Below are 19,568 nucleotides of genomic sequence, written 5' to 3'. Positions count from 1 at the left end.
TTATTATAAAGAAGAACCAAGAAACCAGTAGATATACTGGTTTCTAGCTTTGATTCTAATATGTTCCATTCAGTCAAGATGGGTAAGTTGATTGTCTTATCAAAATTTATTGCATATTGCATGTTGTTAATTAAACTAAATGAAGGTAATACAGATCCGACCCAAAGAAAATTGGATAAGGGTCAAAATCACCTGAAAATCTACTTTGAATGACATTGTATGATATATCGTTGAATTCAGCGTTGAAGGTAATTTCGAAAAATGTCATAAAATATGCAGGTCCGTATTGAAAAAAATGAGGTTGAGGGTGGCCCAGAGAGTACGAAACGTTGGATAGGAAATCTGATTACGTCAAATTGAGGATAATTTACTATCAAATAAAAAATTTCTGTAACATTTTTTGATGATATTTGAAATGTAGTGGGAAAAAAAGAAAAATCAAAATGACATAATTTACTTTTCTTATGATATCTCGAAAACCGGCCCTGATAATCTCGATTTGTTTGAACTGCATGATAATGCTTCTATGCATGTAACTTTTTCTCCATTTGACCGACCTTCTAACTCTTATGGTTTAAAAGTTACCAATACAATCCCATTCAAAAAGTGGCCTCCCTGTATAACATTCGCGTTCTTTTATTTTTAAACTGGTTAATAAATGTATATGAGGGTCAACTATTTTTTTTTTTCACCTTCTCTGCCCAATTAGCTTTGATTTTCGTGATTTAGTCTGAGTTGAGTAAAGCGATTTCCCTATTTTTGATGAATTACATGGTGCCAAGTATTTTTTTATTATTGAAATTGAAATTATTTTTGTCATTTTATATTTTATTTGGAATCAACCCACGCCGCTGAGTTGACAGCACCCCAAATTCACTTTTCGGGGGTTTCAAAATTGAACGTTACAATATCAACCAATTTTTTATGTCTCTGTCTCTTCAAACTTTCTTCTTGAAATTTCTCAAGTCTTCTCAGTGTTGTATTCTCTAACATACCTCAATTTCTCATGAATTATTACGAGAATAGCCACGGGGTGAAACTCGTATTCAAAGTCACTTAGAATTCGCTTCAGCCCTGACTTCTTTTCAACACTGCTCTCCGAAACCTTCCAGAATACATCACAATGTAAATGTAAATGTAAATGCGAAGTTCGTTTCATTCTCTCATCAAGCCACCCATTACCAATTAACATGGAAATCGAGAATTTAGTTGAACCTCTCGTAACCGGGTCATCTATGCAAAAAGTGGCGAGAATGAGACAAAGTCAACCAATTTGCATGCGTAATTTTACTTTGACATAGGTACGTATCAGTATCTAGTACTTTCTTCTGAAAGACAGATCTTTTTTTATATTCATTTTGAAGATATCGAGATATATACATTAATACGTTCACTGCGACTATGGATTTTGCCCATTTCAATCTATGCGAGGCACATGCCCCCGGGGATACGTGTGTAATTTTTTTTTGGGCTCCATCTAACGAAGGGGTAATCTTATATACCAACTGTTCGAAATCATTTCGGAAGTAGTAATCTACCTAAGGACTCAGCCGCACTTGCCTCCGGTGTACTGGTGCCGCGCAAGGACTAGATGGAAATTCAGTTCACTTATTTATTTGGTATTAGTTCGACTTCTAGGCAGGATGAAACAAACATTGAGTCATTTTTTTTATAAATTATTTTAGAATAATAAACAATAATAACCATTGTCAGTCAGACTATCATCTTTCAAAATTGTTTAAAGGTAGTTTTTGTATTATTAAGAGCATATTATTATCATATTTTTTAGAGAACATAATTATTTTCATCGTTCAAATCGGTAAAAAAACCACTCATTTATGGCTTTCGCACTGGAATAATCCACTCATGTTTTTGGTGCCGCACTAACTTTAAGACTCAACACATGCCTTCGGGGATACGTGCCGTAGAAAACGTGTTAAGAAATACGGTGAGGTCGGGTCTTTTATGACACATATATCTAAGCAAAAACTATAATTATTGTTGTGTAAACCAAACGATTCGAGGTACAGGGTGTTTCTTGTAGTCCTTATTAAACGAGTTAATCGTAACTTTATGAATCATTGCTACAGATAGGCAAAATGAACACCAAAACTTATAATTAATTTATTCATCACATCGCAGCTTACTAACTGGATTTTCATGATTTGGAATTTCCTTAGGATTTTCCTCGAAATCGAAAGCAGATACAACAAAACCATGGAAAACAAAAAAGTTTAGTATCGAACCAAAGTTTATGTTAACTGACAACTACCAGTTGTCCATCAAAAGAAGATTCTGAAGGAAAAAAGCGGCACTCTAGAAAAAATATCAGCCTGTAGATTTGCATTTCGAATTGGCATATCAAGTGGTGTGAACTTTGATTTATAGTATACATATATGCTTAAAATTTCAATTGAATATCTTTTAAATTACAAATGCTATCAGAAAGAATCTCTGAAAAAAAATTCAACACCCTGTATCTCAAAAACAAAAAGTTTGTGGGTTCATGTTTATAGGACTTTTCTTTTCAAAATTATCCAAGGAGTCTCTCATTTTCTTTATACCTCTAATTAAGGAACACCCTGTATGAACAATTAATAATAATAATAATGATAATAATCATTTATTCATTTTGTTCAGTCATTACAAAAATGAAACACAAAAAAAGTCAAAAATATATCCACCAATAATAACAGAAATAGACATTACAAACTGCTTCCAATCAACAAAAACTCAGAGACAGAGTACGGTTCTGAGTCTATTAAAAAATTGAATATTTGATTTTTGAATATCGCAACATATTTTATAAGTCGAATATTATTAGGAAGGCTGTTGTACAGGGTGGGCAAATTTCGATGTTTTTGCACAACAACTTTTAAACCAGAGAAGATAGAAAAAATCTGATACGCCATTCTCGATCTCTTTTTCTGAGAAACTAACAAGGGTAGTATTCATTTTCGCCACCTTCTTTTGTTTTCAGTTATAAGCGAAACTGGAAAAATGACAATATCGAAAATCATTTATATCTTCGCTAATACTGATGATAGAGCTCTGAAATTAAAACATTAGAGAGGCACTTTTTTACGTTGAATCCAGTGGCGTGCTTGTCTTTTCAAAAGGGTCTTCAATTACGAAGCTATGACCCAAAGTTATGTTTTTTCGAATGGGAACACTAGATTCTGTTTTCTTCTGAAAGCTTCATTTTTCCTGATTTCAAATATATATAACATCGTATGGTTTGTATTGAAAAAAATAACAGAAAATGGTCAAAAACCTTTTTTTATCTAAGAGTTCCAATATTTCTATGGTTTCAACTGTTGATGAGCACAGAAAAATTGAGCTTTTTATAACAAGAGCAGTGTTCTTCTGTCAATCTGATTATTTCTATGCTTTTTACTAATTTCTACAAAATTCGAATCTAGATATGTTTTATCTTTTTTTTTATTGGGAATATAGGGACTCTTAGATAAAACAAGGTTTTTGACCATTTTCTGTTATTTATTTTAATACAAACCATACGATGTTATATATTTTTGAAATCAGGAAAATTAAGCTTTCAAAAAATGGCAAAGAAATCTAGTGTTCCCATTCAAAAAACATAACTTTGTGTCATAGCTTCGTAATTAAAGACCCTTTTGAAAAGACAAGCACGCCACTGGATTCAATATAAAAAAGTGCCTCTCTAATGTTTTAATTTCAGAGCTCTATCATCAGTATTATAGCGGAGATATAAATGTTTTTCAATATCGCCATTTTTCCAATTTTCGCTTATAACTCAAAAAGAAAAGAAGGTGGCCAAAAATGAATACTACCCTTGTTAGTTTCTCAGAAAGAGAGATCGAAAATGGGGTATCAGATTTTGTCTATCTCCTCTGGTTTAAAAGTTGTAATGCTGAAACATTCAAATTTGCCCGCCCTGTACACCGTCATGTATGAGCATCCAATTAATTGAGTATAAAGAGATTGTTGGTATTGTTTTGCATTGTTTTTTCAATATCAGATACCTAAAGCTTCAGTTTCGCTTAGAGCTCATTTCAAGTCATGTTTCACAATGTAACTAATGTGAAAAAACCCGAGGAAAAACCACTTTAACATCTAAATGTGGTGACAAACGGCATTCAAAGTCTGCAAGCTGTAATAGTAATTCGACACTAGCCATTCGCCGAAATGTGCAGAGATCCTAATTATGAAATTCTACTCTGTAAGTAGTATTCCCGCGAAGTCCAAGAAATTCTACTTTGGCTGTTTCTTTTTCATCATCAATGAGCTCATCGGCAATGTTCATTTTTTACCTTGGTTTATGATTCAATTAGGTGTTACTCATAAGGTTCTTCGTTCCCTCCACAAAACACTGAACTGGGGGTAATTACCCCCAGGCTCGGTACCCAGGGGTTATGCTCTGACGAATACTTTCTGAAATGAAGAAATATAAATATTCACGAATGAAATCTTCATTAATTCCCAGAAATGAATTCAATAATTAATTTTTTGTATTGCATTCTACTGTTTCGCTTCAAAATCATCCACTCTGAAATCTCCATGTCCTCTATTGCATGATGTAACATTGATTTAATATAAATTTTGGCTTTCGTCAGTACACCACTGGTGAACGCGTTCGGGTCTTTCCGTCAAACAGTCTGCTGGAAACGATCTGCTTCAGTTAAGGAACGCTAGTTGAACGAAAATTCAGTCATCGACAAATGAAATATATTGTGTTATACATTAAATCAATGATAACGTTAATCTGTTTTATTTTTCACATATAAGAATATTTTTTATTGCCCGAACAAAAGGCAATTACAATGATAGTGGATAAATCCCTTCTTTTTCGCTTCCAAAAATATTAAAATAAGACAAAAATCAAGTAGATCTAACATAATACTTGATCTAGCTATAGGTTCATTAAATTATGATCCAAATTAACACCTTGTGAGGGATGAAACATATCAAAAAACATATCTAGTAGAAGCAATTGTTGGACGGACTTTCTTAAACTACTGATGGAACTCGAAAATCTTACCCTACAGGGGGTAAAAAATGTAAACATCACTGTTGTTTTGGATCTGGCTGCATATGAACTCAAGCTCAGTTTACTAAAAATAAATTTATTCAGTTTGAAAATGATAGTTTTAAACCAAATACATAATCAGTTGAACAATATATTTTTTTATTATTTTGTGAAAACAATTTGCTTTATAAATCTTTTCATACAACAATATTTATTCAGGAAATATTTCTTTTAAATAACCAGTAATAATTCAATCAAAATGAATTAAATCGAAATATACGGAGGATACAGATGGCCCAAAAGGCGCAAAACGGGACAATATGGAGAAGCATATGTCCAGCACTAGACGAAAGATGGCTGAAGAAGGAGAAGAATAATTAAACAATTCTGTTGATTAAATCAATTCTTCTATACAGGGTGGCCATTTGAAAACGAAACAGACGAGATTACAGACGAAATAAAGTTTTTCGATAGAAATGCTCGGACAGGTCGATTTCTGTTTCGAGGGGGACAACTTAATATGTAGGTTACGGACGCATAGCGCTTCAACTCTTGCTACTACAACCCTCACCCCCAAATTTCGAATAGGGAAGATGGGGTGAGTAATACCTCATTTGTAAGGTATTTTTATACTGATTTCAGCACAGTAATTGTTTTTTCATTTTATGCATTAGTTCTCGAAATATTCTTAAATAAGTATTTGAAAATGAAGTAGTGTTTTCATGGCACTTGTAGTGTTTTGTGAAAAATCGACATTTTGAGCTTCAAAACAACCATGACTGTGGCTTCCTTCCTAACTAACTAACGCATGAATATTTCGAGAACTAATGCATAAAATGAAAAAACAATTACTGTGCTGAAATCAGTATAAAAATAACTTTAAATTGAGGTATCACTCACCCCATCTTCCCTATTCAAAAATTGGGGGTGGGGGTTGTAGCAGCAAGGGTTGAAGCGCTATGCGTCCGTAACCTACATCTTAAGTTGTCCGCCTCGAAACAGAAATCGACCTGTCCGAGCATTTCTATCGAAAAACTTTATTTCGTCTGTAATCTCGTCTATTTCGTTTTCAAATGGCCACCCTCTATGATTGAGTTACTTAAATTATCATGAAGAAGAGCTATTCAAAATCTTGTCGATAAATATAAAAATAATATTTGCTGAAGATGAGTCATTTGATTCAGTTTTTTTTTGTTTACCATATCCTAAAAGAGGAAGACGGTACTCTCTCATTCAAAAAAATTATTAATTTTATTCTAGAAAATAACCGGGAAGTGCTCACTTCCCGGACGCTTTTTCTCTGAGAAAGTAGCATTTCCCGGCCTAGTCCGGAAAGTACGTACTTCCCGGACTAGGCCGGAAAAGAATCATAGAATCCATAGCAACCGAGATAACGGCTGACAGTTCATATGAAATTAGTTGTCAAAAATTTGCATGTTTTTTGATCGCAATCGCAATAAAACATGGAAAGCAGCAGCGATAGTGTTATTTTACATGGTTGCCGAAAAAATATTGTACGCAACACGCACGAAAATGGTTTTTTTGAACTCACAGACTTCCAGGACTCGCTTACGCTCGTCCTAGAATTTTGTCTATTCGTCCAAAAAAAACCCTATTTTCCGGACTTATTACGTAAATTACTATTTTCGGCAACCGTCCGGGAAGTGCTCACTTCCCGGACGCTTTTTCTCTGAGAAAGTAGCATTTCCCGGCCTAGTCCGGAAAGTACATACTTCCCGGACTAGGCCGGAAAAGAATCATAGAATCTATAACAACCGAGATAACGGATGACAGTTCATATGAAATTAGTTGTCAAAAATTTGCATGTTTTTTGATCGCAATCGCAATAAAATATGGAAAGCAGCAGCGATAGTGTTATTTTACATGGTTGCCGAAAAAATATTGTACGCAACACGCCCGAAAATGGTTTTTTTGGACTCACAGACTTCCAGGATTCGCTTACGCTCGTCCTGGAATTTTGTCTATTCGTCCAAAAAAACCCTATTTTCCGGACTTGTTACGTAAATTACTATATATCGCATTTAACCACCTCCCCGAGGCCTGACAAACTACACTGTGTCCATAAAGTATGGAACAAATTCATTTTCAACTAAACAGACCATTTTAAGAAATAATCCTGAAACACGTCGATTTTTTATTTTAATTCACCGTATTTTAAAATAATAATCTAATATACAGGGTGAATTACTCTCCAGTTTTGTCGTCACCGTCATTTTTTTTTAATAGAACACCCCATTTTGTCTCAATTTTCCAAAACTGTATCAAATGTTGATTCCAATTGGTACAGGGTGGACAAATATACAATAATTTTGTGTGTGCTCATAAAGTAACGCGTAATATTCTTTATTAGTTAAATTAACAATATTATCAAAAATAACTATTGTCTAGCGGCAATTGGTTAGAATGTAACACCCTGTAGTTACATTTTTAGATTAATAAAAATGAGCTGTTTCCAAACTTGTTTGGTACTTGTGGTCTAGCAGACAAAATATGAAAGAAATTATTTCTTATCAATTTATAAAAAAAACATAGTTGTCTAGTTTTTTGGAAATGTCATTATTTGTTTATTAATTTATTGGTGTTCACTGACAGTTTAGTACTACAATATTTTTGGTATTCGTGAATGTTTTAATTATTGCTTAGATATTATTAATATTATTATCATATTGCATTTTTTGTCCACCCTGTACCAATTGGAATCAACATGTGATATATTTTTGGAATCAGATCAGCTAGAGTAATCGGAAAATCGAGACAAAATAGGGGTGTTCCATTTAAAAAAGATACGGTGACGTCATTACTCGAAAGTAATTCACCCTTTACGGACACAGTGTATATGGAGTATGTCATTCGGTTCCTCAGTTTTCCACATACTAAAAGCAGAAAACGGTACTCCTTCTTTCAAATAATTTCAGTTTTTTTTGGTTTGCGATAATACTTCGTTCGTTATTATTTGTGATAATTTTTTTTTTCAACCTAAACATTAATAGAAAAATAGCACCTCTGAAGTGCGCGGTTAACTCCGATTTTTTCAAAAATTCCATATTTTTCTTTTGCTTCCGATAGTACATCGTTAGTAACTATTCGTAACACAAAAAATATCGTTTGTAACCTATATAACTATATAAAAAAAATCGGGAACTGCTCAGAATATGGGTGCCAAATTCCCATATAATGGGTAGTATTTTCCAATTACAGATTTTGTTGAGAACATTATTCACCAACGAAGAACTATCGGAAGCAAAAGAAATATATGAAATTTTTGAAAAAATGGGTTCTTACTTCCCAGTTTACGGATGTTTTTTTAATATTATATTCTTTAATTTAATATTAAATGTTTATTATAATAGTGTATTATAAATTAAAAACGTGACGAAAAAAAGAAGTTCTACTGATAGTACTTTGTTTGAATAATTCCCTGGAATAGGTGAAAAATAACTATTAGATGAAATGAATAAATTCTTCCTGAAATATCATGCATACGTCCACTCCAGACTCAGGTATGGAATCATCTTCTGGACGAATTCTGTTGATGCTGAAAGAGTCTTCATCATACAAAAAAAATGTTTGAGAACTGTATTCAAACTAAATTATAGCAAATCATGTAGGGACATCTTAAGGAATAATAATGTATTAACTCTATACTGTCTCTATACAGGGTGGCCACTTTTTCAATGGGATTGTATTGGTAACTTTTAAACCATAAGAGTTAGAAGGTCGGTAAAATGGAGAAAAAGTTGCATGCATAGAAGCATTATCAAGCAGTTCAAACGAATCGAGATTATCAGGGCCGGTTTTCGAGATATCATAAGAAGAGTAAATTATGTCATTTTGATTTTTCTTCTTTTCCCACTTCATTTCAAATATCATCAAAAAATGTTACAGGAATTTTTTATTCGACAGTAAATTATCCTCAATTTGACGTAATCAGATTTCGTATCCAACGTTTCGTACTCTCTGGGCCACCCTCAACCTCATTTTTTTCAATACGGACCTGCATATTTTATGACATTTTTCGAAATAACTTTCAACGCTGAATTCAACGATATATCATACAATGTCATTCAAAGTAGATTTTCACGTAATTTTGACCCTTTTCCAATTTTCTTTGGGTCGGATCTGTATTACCTTCATTTAGTTTAATTAACAACATGCAATATGCAATAAATTTCGATAAGAAAATCAACTTACCCATCTTGAACTAAATGGAACATATTAGAATCAAAGCAAGAAACCAGTATACTGGTTTCTTGGTTCTTCTTTTATAATAATCATTTAAATATTTCAATTCATAATAATTAAACGAAAGTATCATTTAATGAAAGAAAAATCAAATGATTATTCGAAAGTAAATGAAAATTAATGAAGTAAGTGTTCGAAATGTCAACCATTTTGTAAATTGCACTTTACGGTTCTGGAACCCATACTTCTTATACATTTGCTTGTTTGGTCCACTTGAATACCTTCCAAAACATTCCTCATTTTCTCGCGAGGTATCACTATTGTTTAAAGTCATTTGAATCGTTGAAACAAATTACAGAATCGAACTTTATTTTGAGATCATTACGATATAATTTTTGCAAGGCTTGGTATTCAAATTTAAAATCATTGTATTCGCGTCTTTTGACTATTTTATTAACAGCAGTTTTTGAAAAATTCCATTCACTAGCCACAGTTCTCGATTTTTTTTCTGGGTTCGATTGAATTTGGGTCAGAACATTGATATCGTTAATAGACTTGTTTTTTCTTACATACACACCATTAAATTTGGATGAGGGTCAAAATCACCTAAAATCAACTTCGAATGACATTGTATGATATATCGTTGAATTCAGCGTTAAAAGTTATTTCGAAAAATGTCATAAAATATGCAGGTCCGTATTGAAAAAAATGAGGTTGAGGGTGGCCCAGAGAGTACGAAACGTTGGATATGAAATCTGATTACGTCAAATTGAGGATAATTTACTGTCGAATAAAAAATTTCTGTAGCATTTCTTGATAATATTTGAAATAAAGTGGGAAAAAAAGAAAAATCAAAATGACATAATTTACTTTTCTTATGATATCTCGAAAACCGGCCCTGATAATCTCGATTTGTTTGAACTGCTTGATAATGCTTCTATGCATGCAACTTTTTCTCCATTTGACCGACCTTCTAACTCTTATAGTTTAAAAGTTACCAATACAATCCCATTGAAAAAGTGGCCAACCTGTATACAGGGTGTTTCCTAAACATGCGGCAAAAATTCAGGGGGTTGTTCCTTGGACTATTTTAAGCATGTTTTGTCCTTGGATGATTTTTGAAAAACCTCTTTGTTTCGAAGATACAGGGCGAACAACATTTTTCATATTTTTAAAATTAATAATAGTTTAAATAAAAATGCGTACCGCACTGTGTTTACTAAGTAGGTACAATTTATTTTTAAATTTGTTTAACAACATTCCAATTACTAAAAACGGCCAGTTATTTACTATGGGGCCATCTAAAATCATTAGTTTATACCACTCCAGTGGAAAATGTGGAAGACTTGCGAAATCGGATCATTGCTGGGTGTAACTTAATAAGAAATGATCCTGGTGTTTTTGAAAGGGTTCGGCAGTCAATGAGGAGAAGATTGGATGCTTGTATGCTGGCTAGAGGTGGTCATTTTCAACAGTTTTTGTAGGTTGAGTTGAATTTTCATGTAATTTTTCATAATAAAATGTTATTATCTGAAATTTTGTTTCCCCTATATCTTTGAAACAAATAGGTTTTTCAAAAATCATCAAAAGCCAAATATTCTCAGAATAGTCCAAGGAACAACCCCCTGAATTTTTGCCGCATGTTTAGGAAACACCCTGTATAGATGATTGCATAACTTCACTAACTTTGAAATGTTAATGCGTGATCATTATTATAAAACCAATGGAAAAATTCATCTTAGTTCAGAAAACCCAAATTATGCCTACATACAGAAAAATGTTGTTCATTCTTTAGTAAAAATTTGGATAAGAATGCCACAAACATTCAAAACAAGACCTAAAATTATACAAAAGAAAACCTTGAAAAAATTTCCATATAAAAAAGATTACTACATTGTAAAAGAGTTTATGGCTGAGAAAGACTTAAATGAACTTAAATATTCAAGTTATGATTTTTGTGACGTGATCTACATCATTTTTTGTGATATTTTCAGATCAAATGAAGGGTTTATTGTTAATACCTACTTACTAACGAAATAGGAGTTAGGAGAAAAAAAAAAGTGATTTTCAGAGGATATAGGTGGCAACTTCGCATTTTAGGGGTGTCATTTTTCCATTACAGATTGGGTTACAAACAAAATTTTTGTGTTACGAATAATAACTAACGGTGTTCTCAGAAACAAAAGAGAAATACAGAATTTTTGGGAATGCGGTGCTAACTCCGTATTTTTGGGGTGTTATTTCTACATTAAGGGTTAGGTTACAAAAAAAATGTTGTGTTACAAATAGTATTTAACTACGTACTGTCGAATGCAAATGGTAAATATAGAATTTTTGAAAAATCGGTACTAACTTTGTAGTGTAGGTGTGTAATTTTTCTGTCATAGTTTAGGTTACAAACGAAATTTTTTGTGTTAAAAATAGTAACGAAGTACTTACTATCAGAAGCAAAAGAAAAATATTCAATTTTTGAAAAAATGGGTGCTGAGTCCTCATTTTGGAAGAGAATTTTTTTTCATTATAGGTTAGATAACAAACGAAAATTTTTGTGTTACAAACAGTTACTAACGATGGACTTTCAAACTGATTTTTTTTTTCGAGAAAAATAAAAAAATCGTGAAGCTATATTTTTCTATCAGTATCCTTGATGTAAATTTAATGTTACAAATAGTTACTAAGAAGTTACTTACGAATGCAAAAAAATCTTCATTTTCGAAAAAGTGAGTACCCACTGCACGCACACGAAAAAAGAGCGTGTTAACCAACGAAACAGAGCCTCTTACCGAGTAAGTACTATTTCACTACATTAGCATTGGAAACTGGAAAATTCAAAGGAGAGCGTCTCAAACGGGAGAGTCTGAACGAAGTTTTACTGTAATGGTGGCTCTGATCTAAAGTTAAGTTTTTTAAATGGAAACTCTAGATTTCTTTGTCATTTTTTTTAAGCAATTAATTTTAACTGATTTCAAAAATAAACAACATTGTATGGTTTGTATCAATATAAATAATAAAGAATGGTCAAAAACCTCTTTCATCTAAGGGTCTCAATATGTCTCTTTTGTGCTCTGTGATCAGATACATGTAAATCAAAAACATAACTTTCACAGTGTTGAATATTTATGAAGATGTTATCAATACAAGAGCTTGACCTATTTGTAACACTTGTATCCTGATTCATGGTTGGCCTGATGTTGAAAGATCTCAAGGTTTATTAGGTCTGGTTCATTCTTGTTTGTTCTTAAAAATTCAATATTAAAATCCCCAGCTATAATTATATTATTTCCTTTTTTCCTGAAGAATCTTGATCAAAATTTTTTCCATTTCTGAGACAAATTTTTGTATGTTTCCTCTTGTGGTCTATATATTGATAAAACTGTAATGTTACCTTTTTTTCTTATCCATTCTCCAGCTTCGCACTCGATCCCACCACATTCAGAGAGTTTCTGTAATTTTGTTTTAGATTTGCCTTTGAGTGTTTTATGAAGGTATAGAGCTACTCGACCATGTCTTTTTTCAGGTCTGCAGAAGCTTTCTATCATGTTGAAATCCTTTATTGGTAATCCCATTAGTTGTTCATGTGACTTCCAATGTTCTGTTATACACAATATTCTGCATTCTTTATGTTCGTTGAGTCCATACTCTAGTTTGTTGATAGCATTTTCTATAGATTATATGTTCTGGTGTATAACACTAACATTACGGTTACAGTTACAGTGACTTCCTCATTCTCGAAACCAGGCTGTTTTTGACGTGATTTTTTACCATATGGGTGGTTACATGATCATTTACTCATATAAAACTGCTGAATGAAGAAAACATAAAAAAATAATACAATTTTTGCGCTAATCAAACATCTAGGTTCAAAAAAGATCTGAAACAAAACCCTTCACTCCATACTGACAATGGAAGAACAATTCTTTAGAACGAGAGACATGAATAAGTCCAACAATCCCTAGATGGCCAAGGAAATACTTGATATTATGAAGTAAGGATATACAAAAATGAAGATACTTTAAGTTATTGGGAATTTCATCGGAAGAACCAGCGAATGAATGGGTTCCTGATACTTACTTGAGTTTCGGATTTGTTTTTCACTTTAGTAGCTGCAGTTCTGCTCATTGACGTGGCCATTCAAGTGAAAATTAGCTCCATCCGAAAACGAGATGTTATTAAAAGTTTGCGCTCAATTGCCTGGTTTACGAATTCTAACCTCTGAATGGCAGATTAGGGTTTCAATTCTTCTACCAATTGAACTTTATAGGGGGTGCAGCTAGTGGAGTCACAATATTTTCCTCCAAAGATTTCGAAATATGGGAGAGGTGATACTGAACAACAAAAGATACTGAGGATTCTACTACTACTAGATGAATTGATGAAAGTGTATTATGCGTTAGTTGAACCTCACTTGAGCTATGGTGTACTGGTATGGGGCGGAATGGCGGATTTTTACTACAAACAAGTGGAAGTAATACAAAAATGGATAATAAAAATCATTTACGGAAAGCCAATCACCTTCCCAACAGAAAAATTATATGAACTATCAAGAGTATGCTCCGTAAGACAGCTCCATGGACGTGCTTTATTAAGTTACCAACACAATCAAGGGATACCTCCAAAGGATTATATGGAAATAAGAGGAAATCATCTTCAATTACCGAAAATAAAAAAAACAGTTGCACAAAGATCATTCATATATCTTGCACCACTCCTTTATAATCAACTTCCAGTGGATATCAAAGAAACAAAAAATAACAGAACGTTCAATAGAAGAGTTAAAACCTGGATCAAGAGCAAACCTAAGTCCTTTTGGGATACATTCACGAGCAGGAATAAGTTTGTTCAGTTGTGTGTTCGTCTCTCCATAGAATTGTTGTTAATTTGAATCACAACCCACGCACAAGTGTCATACTTTTGTGGGAGATTTATGTTTGTTCATTCATTAATTAAGGTAGAATTGATGTTTATTATTTTTTTGTATTTCGTAATGAATAAACATTATTATTATTATATATATTATTATTATTCGGATGTAAACAATCCTTATACAAGAAATAAAAGACGCTATCTGGGAGGCAGAATGAGAATATGGTATTTTTTTTTTGAAAGGTAAAGATCGGGCTAATATCGAAGACCAATGATAACAGCCAACATGGTTCTGGACTGTTAGTGCATCGAACAAGGGAACAAAAATCAAATATTCTGGATAACTGACGATATAAGCCTGAATCGAAATAATATGAAGAATAGAGTAGGTACGTTAAGATCACTAGAGCGAATGTGAAGACTTCTAAGTAACGCATCCTTGGACATGAAATACGTCATCGATTGTTCAAGTGCTATATACTCTGTTATTATACAGGGTGGCCATTTGAAAACGAAACAGACGAGATTACAGACGAAATAAAGTTTTTCGATAGAAATGCTCGGACAGGTCGATTTCTGATTCGAGGGGGACAACTTAAGATGTAGGTTACGGACGCATAGCGCTTCAACCCTTGCTGCTACAACCCCCACCCCCAATTTTTGAATAGGGAAGATGGGGTGAGTGATACCTCATTTGAAAGGTATTTGTATACTGATTTCAGCACAGTAATTGTTTTTTCATTTTATGCATTAGTTCTCGAAATATCCTTAACTAAGTATCATTTAAATAAACATGTTTATAGGAAGTATGTTTTGGAATTAGTGTCAAAGTTTCAAGAAACCGGGTCCGTGGCTAATAAAAAACGAAACATGGAACTAACTAACGCATGAATATTTCGAGAACTAATGCATAAAATGAAAAAACAATTACTGTGCTGAAATCAGTATAAAAATACCTTTAAATTGAGGTATCACTCACTCCATCTTCCCTATTCAAAAATTGGAGGTGGGGGTTGAAGCGCTATGCGTCCGTAACCTACATCTTAAGTTGTCCCCCTCGAAACAGAAATCGACCTGTCCGAGCATTTCTATCGAAAAACTTTATTTCGTCTGTAATCTCGTCTGTTTCGTTTTCAAATGGCCACCCTGTATATGGGCTGGACGCCTGGACAGACAAGTTCGCATCTCTTGGTTGAGTCAAAGCATTTTAAATGTGATTAGCTCTTGACTTCAAGTCAAGTTTTTTTTTTCGGGAAGCTTAGTTTCCTCAATTCCCGAAATACGAAAATATAGAATCGTCAATGATCTGATAACTTTCGTTTCTTAAGTTTCTTTATTGAAGTTATATTCAGCTCCCACAATAGATTGTGTTTATCTTCGAAAATAATAAGTAATTTTGAAAATAATGTTTACACAAGATTTCTGATATTTTTTTGAATGGAAGTGATGAAAAAGTGACAAAAATAATAATAGGTGCAATTGGCTCAAAAGTTCGTATCGCCATAGTAGTGCTTCCATAATATTTTTCGATATTCCACTTGAAATTTTAATCATTCTGACGGCATAATCAACACAAAATTACGAAAGTAACCCGACTCAGAATAGGCCATACCTTACATACACATGGATACCTTCTTAGAGGTGAGCAACAACCAATCTGCGTACATTGCAGGGAACCACTGACAGTGACTCACATAATCTGTGAATGCTCTGCATATAGAACTGCCAGAATTGACTGTAATATCGGACCTGAACTAAAGGATAACCTTTGTGGATTTCATGATATCAAAAACACAATTAGGTTTCTGAAAGAGATAAACTTATCTAAAAGTTGCGTAGATAGCTACTTTTCTCATTCACCTTATATGAAACATATTGAGCCATTATAACGCGGGTATACTACTCACTTATTCATCTTTCTATTTATTTATATATTTATTTCTTATTTATTTGTATATTTATTTCTTATTTGTTTATATGTTTATTTCTTATTTATTCATATATTCATTTCTTATTTGTTTATATATTTATTTATTTATATCTTCTACACCTATATGTGTGTATATGTTTATAACCATGTTTTAGTATCTGATCGTTTCTTTACTTGTTTCGTCTGGATTTGTTTTATATTGAGACTTTGTACAGGCAATGAACCTGAGCTTTCGAGCAGCTGAAATGATGAGTCTCAGGCGGCTAATGACCTCAGTAGTCGATGCCGAAGAGAAAAAAAAAACACAAAATTTCACACGAAGATTGAATTGGTTATTTTTATATACACCAAAGTTATAGTGTTGACGGACGGGTAGAATCGAATCTTTTCCCGACTTGAAATTCGAAAATTACAGGCATTTTGACATAATGATAGAGCCATCCATTCGTAGAAAAGACGAAAATATGTAGTTGGTAAATTAAACCAAAAACAACTCGATTACCTCCTTAATATCCTTTGAGCTCATCAAGGGTGTTGTCTTTATCATTTCCATACCATTCGAACACCAAAAAATTACTTTTCAATTCCATGAAGAATGTGAATTTATTAATCACAAAGATCTAGGAATTTTTCAGGAGTAAAGTTCAAAATTACTTCAAAATACTTTTTCAATCATTTGAAGAACATGCGATATGATTGATAAGGATGAAAGAGGCTGTTACATAAAGGGTGTCCCAGGAGTAACTGTACATACTCTTACCAGAGGTAGAGTAGGACCAAGTGAATATGGATTGAGTGCAAAAAATTAATTTCTGCCTTTCCTAAGAAAGCTGCAAGGTGAGTTTCCATAATATTCATGGAAATAATGAAACCATCATCAGAACCCAACTCTTCCGCGAAATTGATTGAAACTTTGTATATAATTAATACATGCCGAGGTCGAGTCAGAGACATATTAATTTTTTCAATATTCCAGGACCGGACTCATTATTTCTCATTTGGAGTGTTCAGGTTAAAAATATCATTTTGTATATTGAATTTGAAATCATTGTTTTTATGTTTTCCACTTATTTTCATCATTGAATTGGTTTGAATGAAGCTCCTGACCATCTAAAAGATTTTTCAGGAAGAATTTTACGTTTCATGTTCAATCACGAAATATCCCAGTCCTGTTTATGTGACTAATAATAATAAATCAAATTTTTCAAACTATGTCCAGTTTCAAAAATTCATAATTGATAATGATACCGCGTATTGAAGTTGAATTTATGTACGTTTTAAAAATATGAACAATGATTTCAAATTCAAAATACAAAGTCATATTTTGAACCTGAACACTTCAAATGAGAAATAATGAGACCGGTCCTGGAATATTGAAAAAATTAATATGTCCCTGACTCGGCCTCGGAATGTGTCAATTATATACCAAGTTTCAATAAATTTTGTTGGGTTCTGATGATGGTTTAATTATTTAAATTAATTTTTGCAGTCAATCCGTACCTACCTAGTCCTACTCTACCTCTGGTAAGAATATGTACAGATACTCCCGGGACACCCTGTATGACAGATTCAAGCATTTAATTCATTGAATGAACTCAAACTGAATAAAATCCATAGATACAAGTGTGATGAAAGTGAAGCTGATTATCGGCATCGGTTTTTCCGAATTATATGCTACTCTTTGAAATAGACTCATCTTACAATCATTATGAAATGATTTCAGCGACTATTGAGTGGAGTTCAAGTAATCCTCTATTCAGTCTATTCCATTGAAATCTTTCAAAATCTTTCATCAAAAAAATTCCAAATTAAACCCATATCAAATCGATCTACGGTGAGACCTTAAGTTTGAAAACGACAACATACCTGTTGGACTAGGAGTCAATTCTTTCATTACTATATGAACTTGTATGTCGTGGTGCTTGAAGATCTTCAACTTCCTCTGCAAGTTATACTTAGCCGAAGTTATAGCCTTGGTATACTCCCTAACACCAAAAGACTTATAGGGCACCACCATCCCAACATGAAGGTGACTCGCAGAACTTGGAGAAGTTGGAGCTGTTGGCGGAGGGACATAATCTTCTTCCGAAGGTGTTAACGCCGTGGTCGTTCTAGAACCCCTCGTGCTACCTCCAAGCCTCAAACCGTTCGCACGAGATGATACGTTGTTCTTTCCTCCAGTTCCTACTTTCAATCCACTACCTCTCCTGCCCTCTTCTTTCCAAGCAGGACCACCACTAACAACAGCAACTATAAGAACGTTGAGCAAGATCACCACCGCTTTCATCGCTGATGATTTCATGAATTGGCTTCTGAAGTAACACCGTTCACGAATTCAATATGTTCATCCACATTTATTGTTTTTTTGCGAACACCACCATCCAAAAAATTCACGGAATTTATTCAAAAACGTTTCGATTATACAGAAAAATTCTCATACGAATTTTCCGATAATATCAAGTGTCTCAACCCTCTCAAATCTCTTCAACTACTTCGTGATCCATCTGAGCGTTGTTTGCGTAACAAAGGACAGCCCGACAAGAAGTGGGAGTGACCGCGACGTCGAGAGAAGTCCCGCTATCCCGAAAGGCGGCCCATGTTCAACGGGAATTGCCGTTCATAACACTGACGGAACGGATGTCTAGAGATCCTTCTCTATGCGGCACAACAACGCCCGTCTGACTCGGCCCTGCGCATAGTCCAGAATATTTTGGGAAAAAAGACGGGATTCTGGGTTTTGGATTCTGGATAGGAGGATGAGCAAAGGTTCACATATAATCCGACTCTCCTCGGAAGGAACGAGAGATGGCGTCAAAGTCATGCGATCAAAAGTTTTGAAACGGGATGAACTGAGAGTGATTGAAGTTACGAGTACATTTCGAAGCAGATGATGAATTTGATTTGAATTTTAGCAAGTGTTATTCTCGTTCCGTTGAAATAACTTGAATTACCCTCAAGAATGATATAATGCTGATCGGTTTCACGACCGGAATATTCGGGCTGTTCAGCCGTAACTGAATCGGTTTGTCTCCTGAAATTCTGCTGAAATTCTCCGAACTGATGATGATGATGGTTTGAAGACCGGGTTTTTCACCATAATTTGGCCTCCTCTTTAACTTTGTCACTAGAAGAGGTGCAAAAAAATATTTCCTACAAAAGTTTCACGAAATCGACCAGTGTTTTTTAAGATGATTTCACAAAACGAAATATATACAGAGTGGGCAACATATTGATAGCAACTTCATTTTTACAAATGAAACACCCTGTATATTTTTCTATTTATTATTATTATTATTTGAACTGGGGTCGTTTTGCTTCGGTAAGCCTTCCGGGAACTACGACCATGCAGATCTTTTGTTCACTACCCTACTCATTCATAGAAACCCAGGGAGGTCGTCAACCTTAATAAAATTGACAACCTCCCTAGGGGCATTGGCCATTACCTCTCTGGTATCCAGGACCGGCTTCCCCATGTGAATGGTTCTTAGGCCAGCCAGCTCTGGACACTTGCATATCAAGTGTTCAGCCGTTTATACTTCCGATCCACAGAGCCTGCAAATCTCG

The 19,568-nt window shown here is 33.8% G+C and overlaps 1 protein-coding gene across 2 annotated transcripts in view; it reads right to left on the bottom strand.

Annotated features, from left to right (window-relative positions):
* The window catches only part of LOC123672044 (glutamate receptor ionotropic, NMDA 2B), a 353,672-nt gene extending 335,075 nt beyond the window's left edge, over positions 1-18,597 (bottom strand). For both annotated transcript variants that reach the window (XM_045606000.1, XM_045606001.1), the window contains exon 1: positions 17,871-18,597. In XM_045606000.1, the coding sequence (XP_045461956.1) occupies positions 17,871-18,306 (436 nt within the window). In that variant the 5' untranslated portion in view covers positions 18,307-18,597. The remainder of the gene's footprint in view (positions 1-17,870) is intronic.
* Between the last annotated feature and the right edge of the window lie 971 nt (positions 18,598-19,568).

The sequence above is a fragment of the Harmonia axyridis genome, chromosome 2 (assembly GCF_914767665.1).
Source record: "Harmonia axyridis chromosome 2, icHarAxyr1.1, whole genome shotgun sequence".
Taxonomy (NCBI): domain Eukaryota; kingdom Metazoa; phylum Arthropoda; class Insecta; order Coleoptera; family Coccinellidae; genus Harmonia; species Harmonia axyridis.
This window is presented reverse-complemented; position numbering and strand designations above follow the sequence as displayed.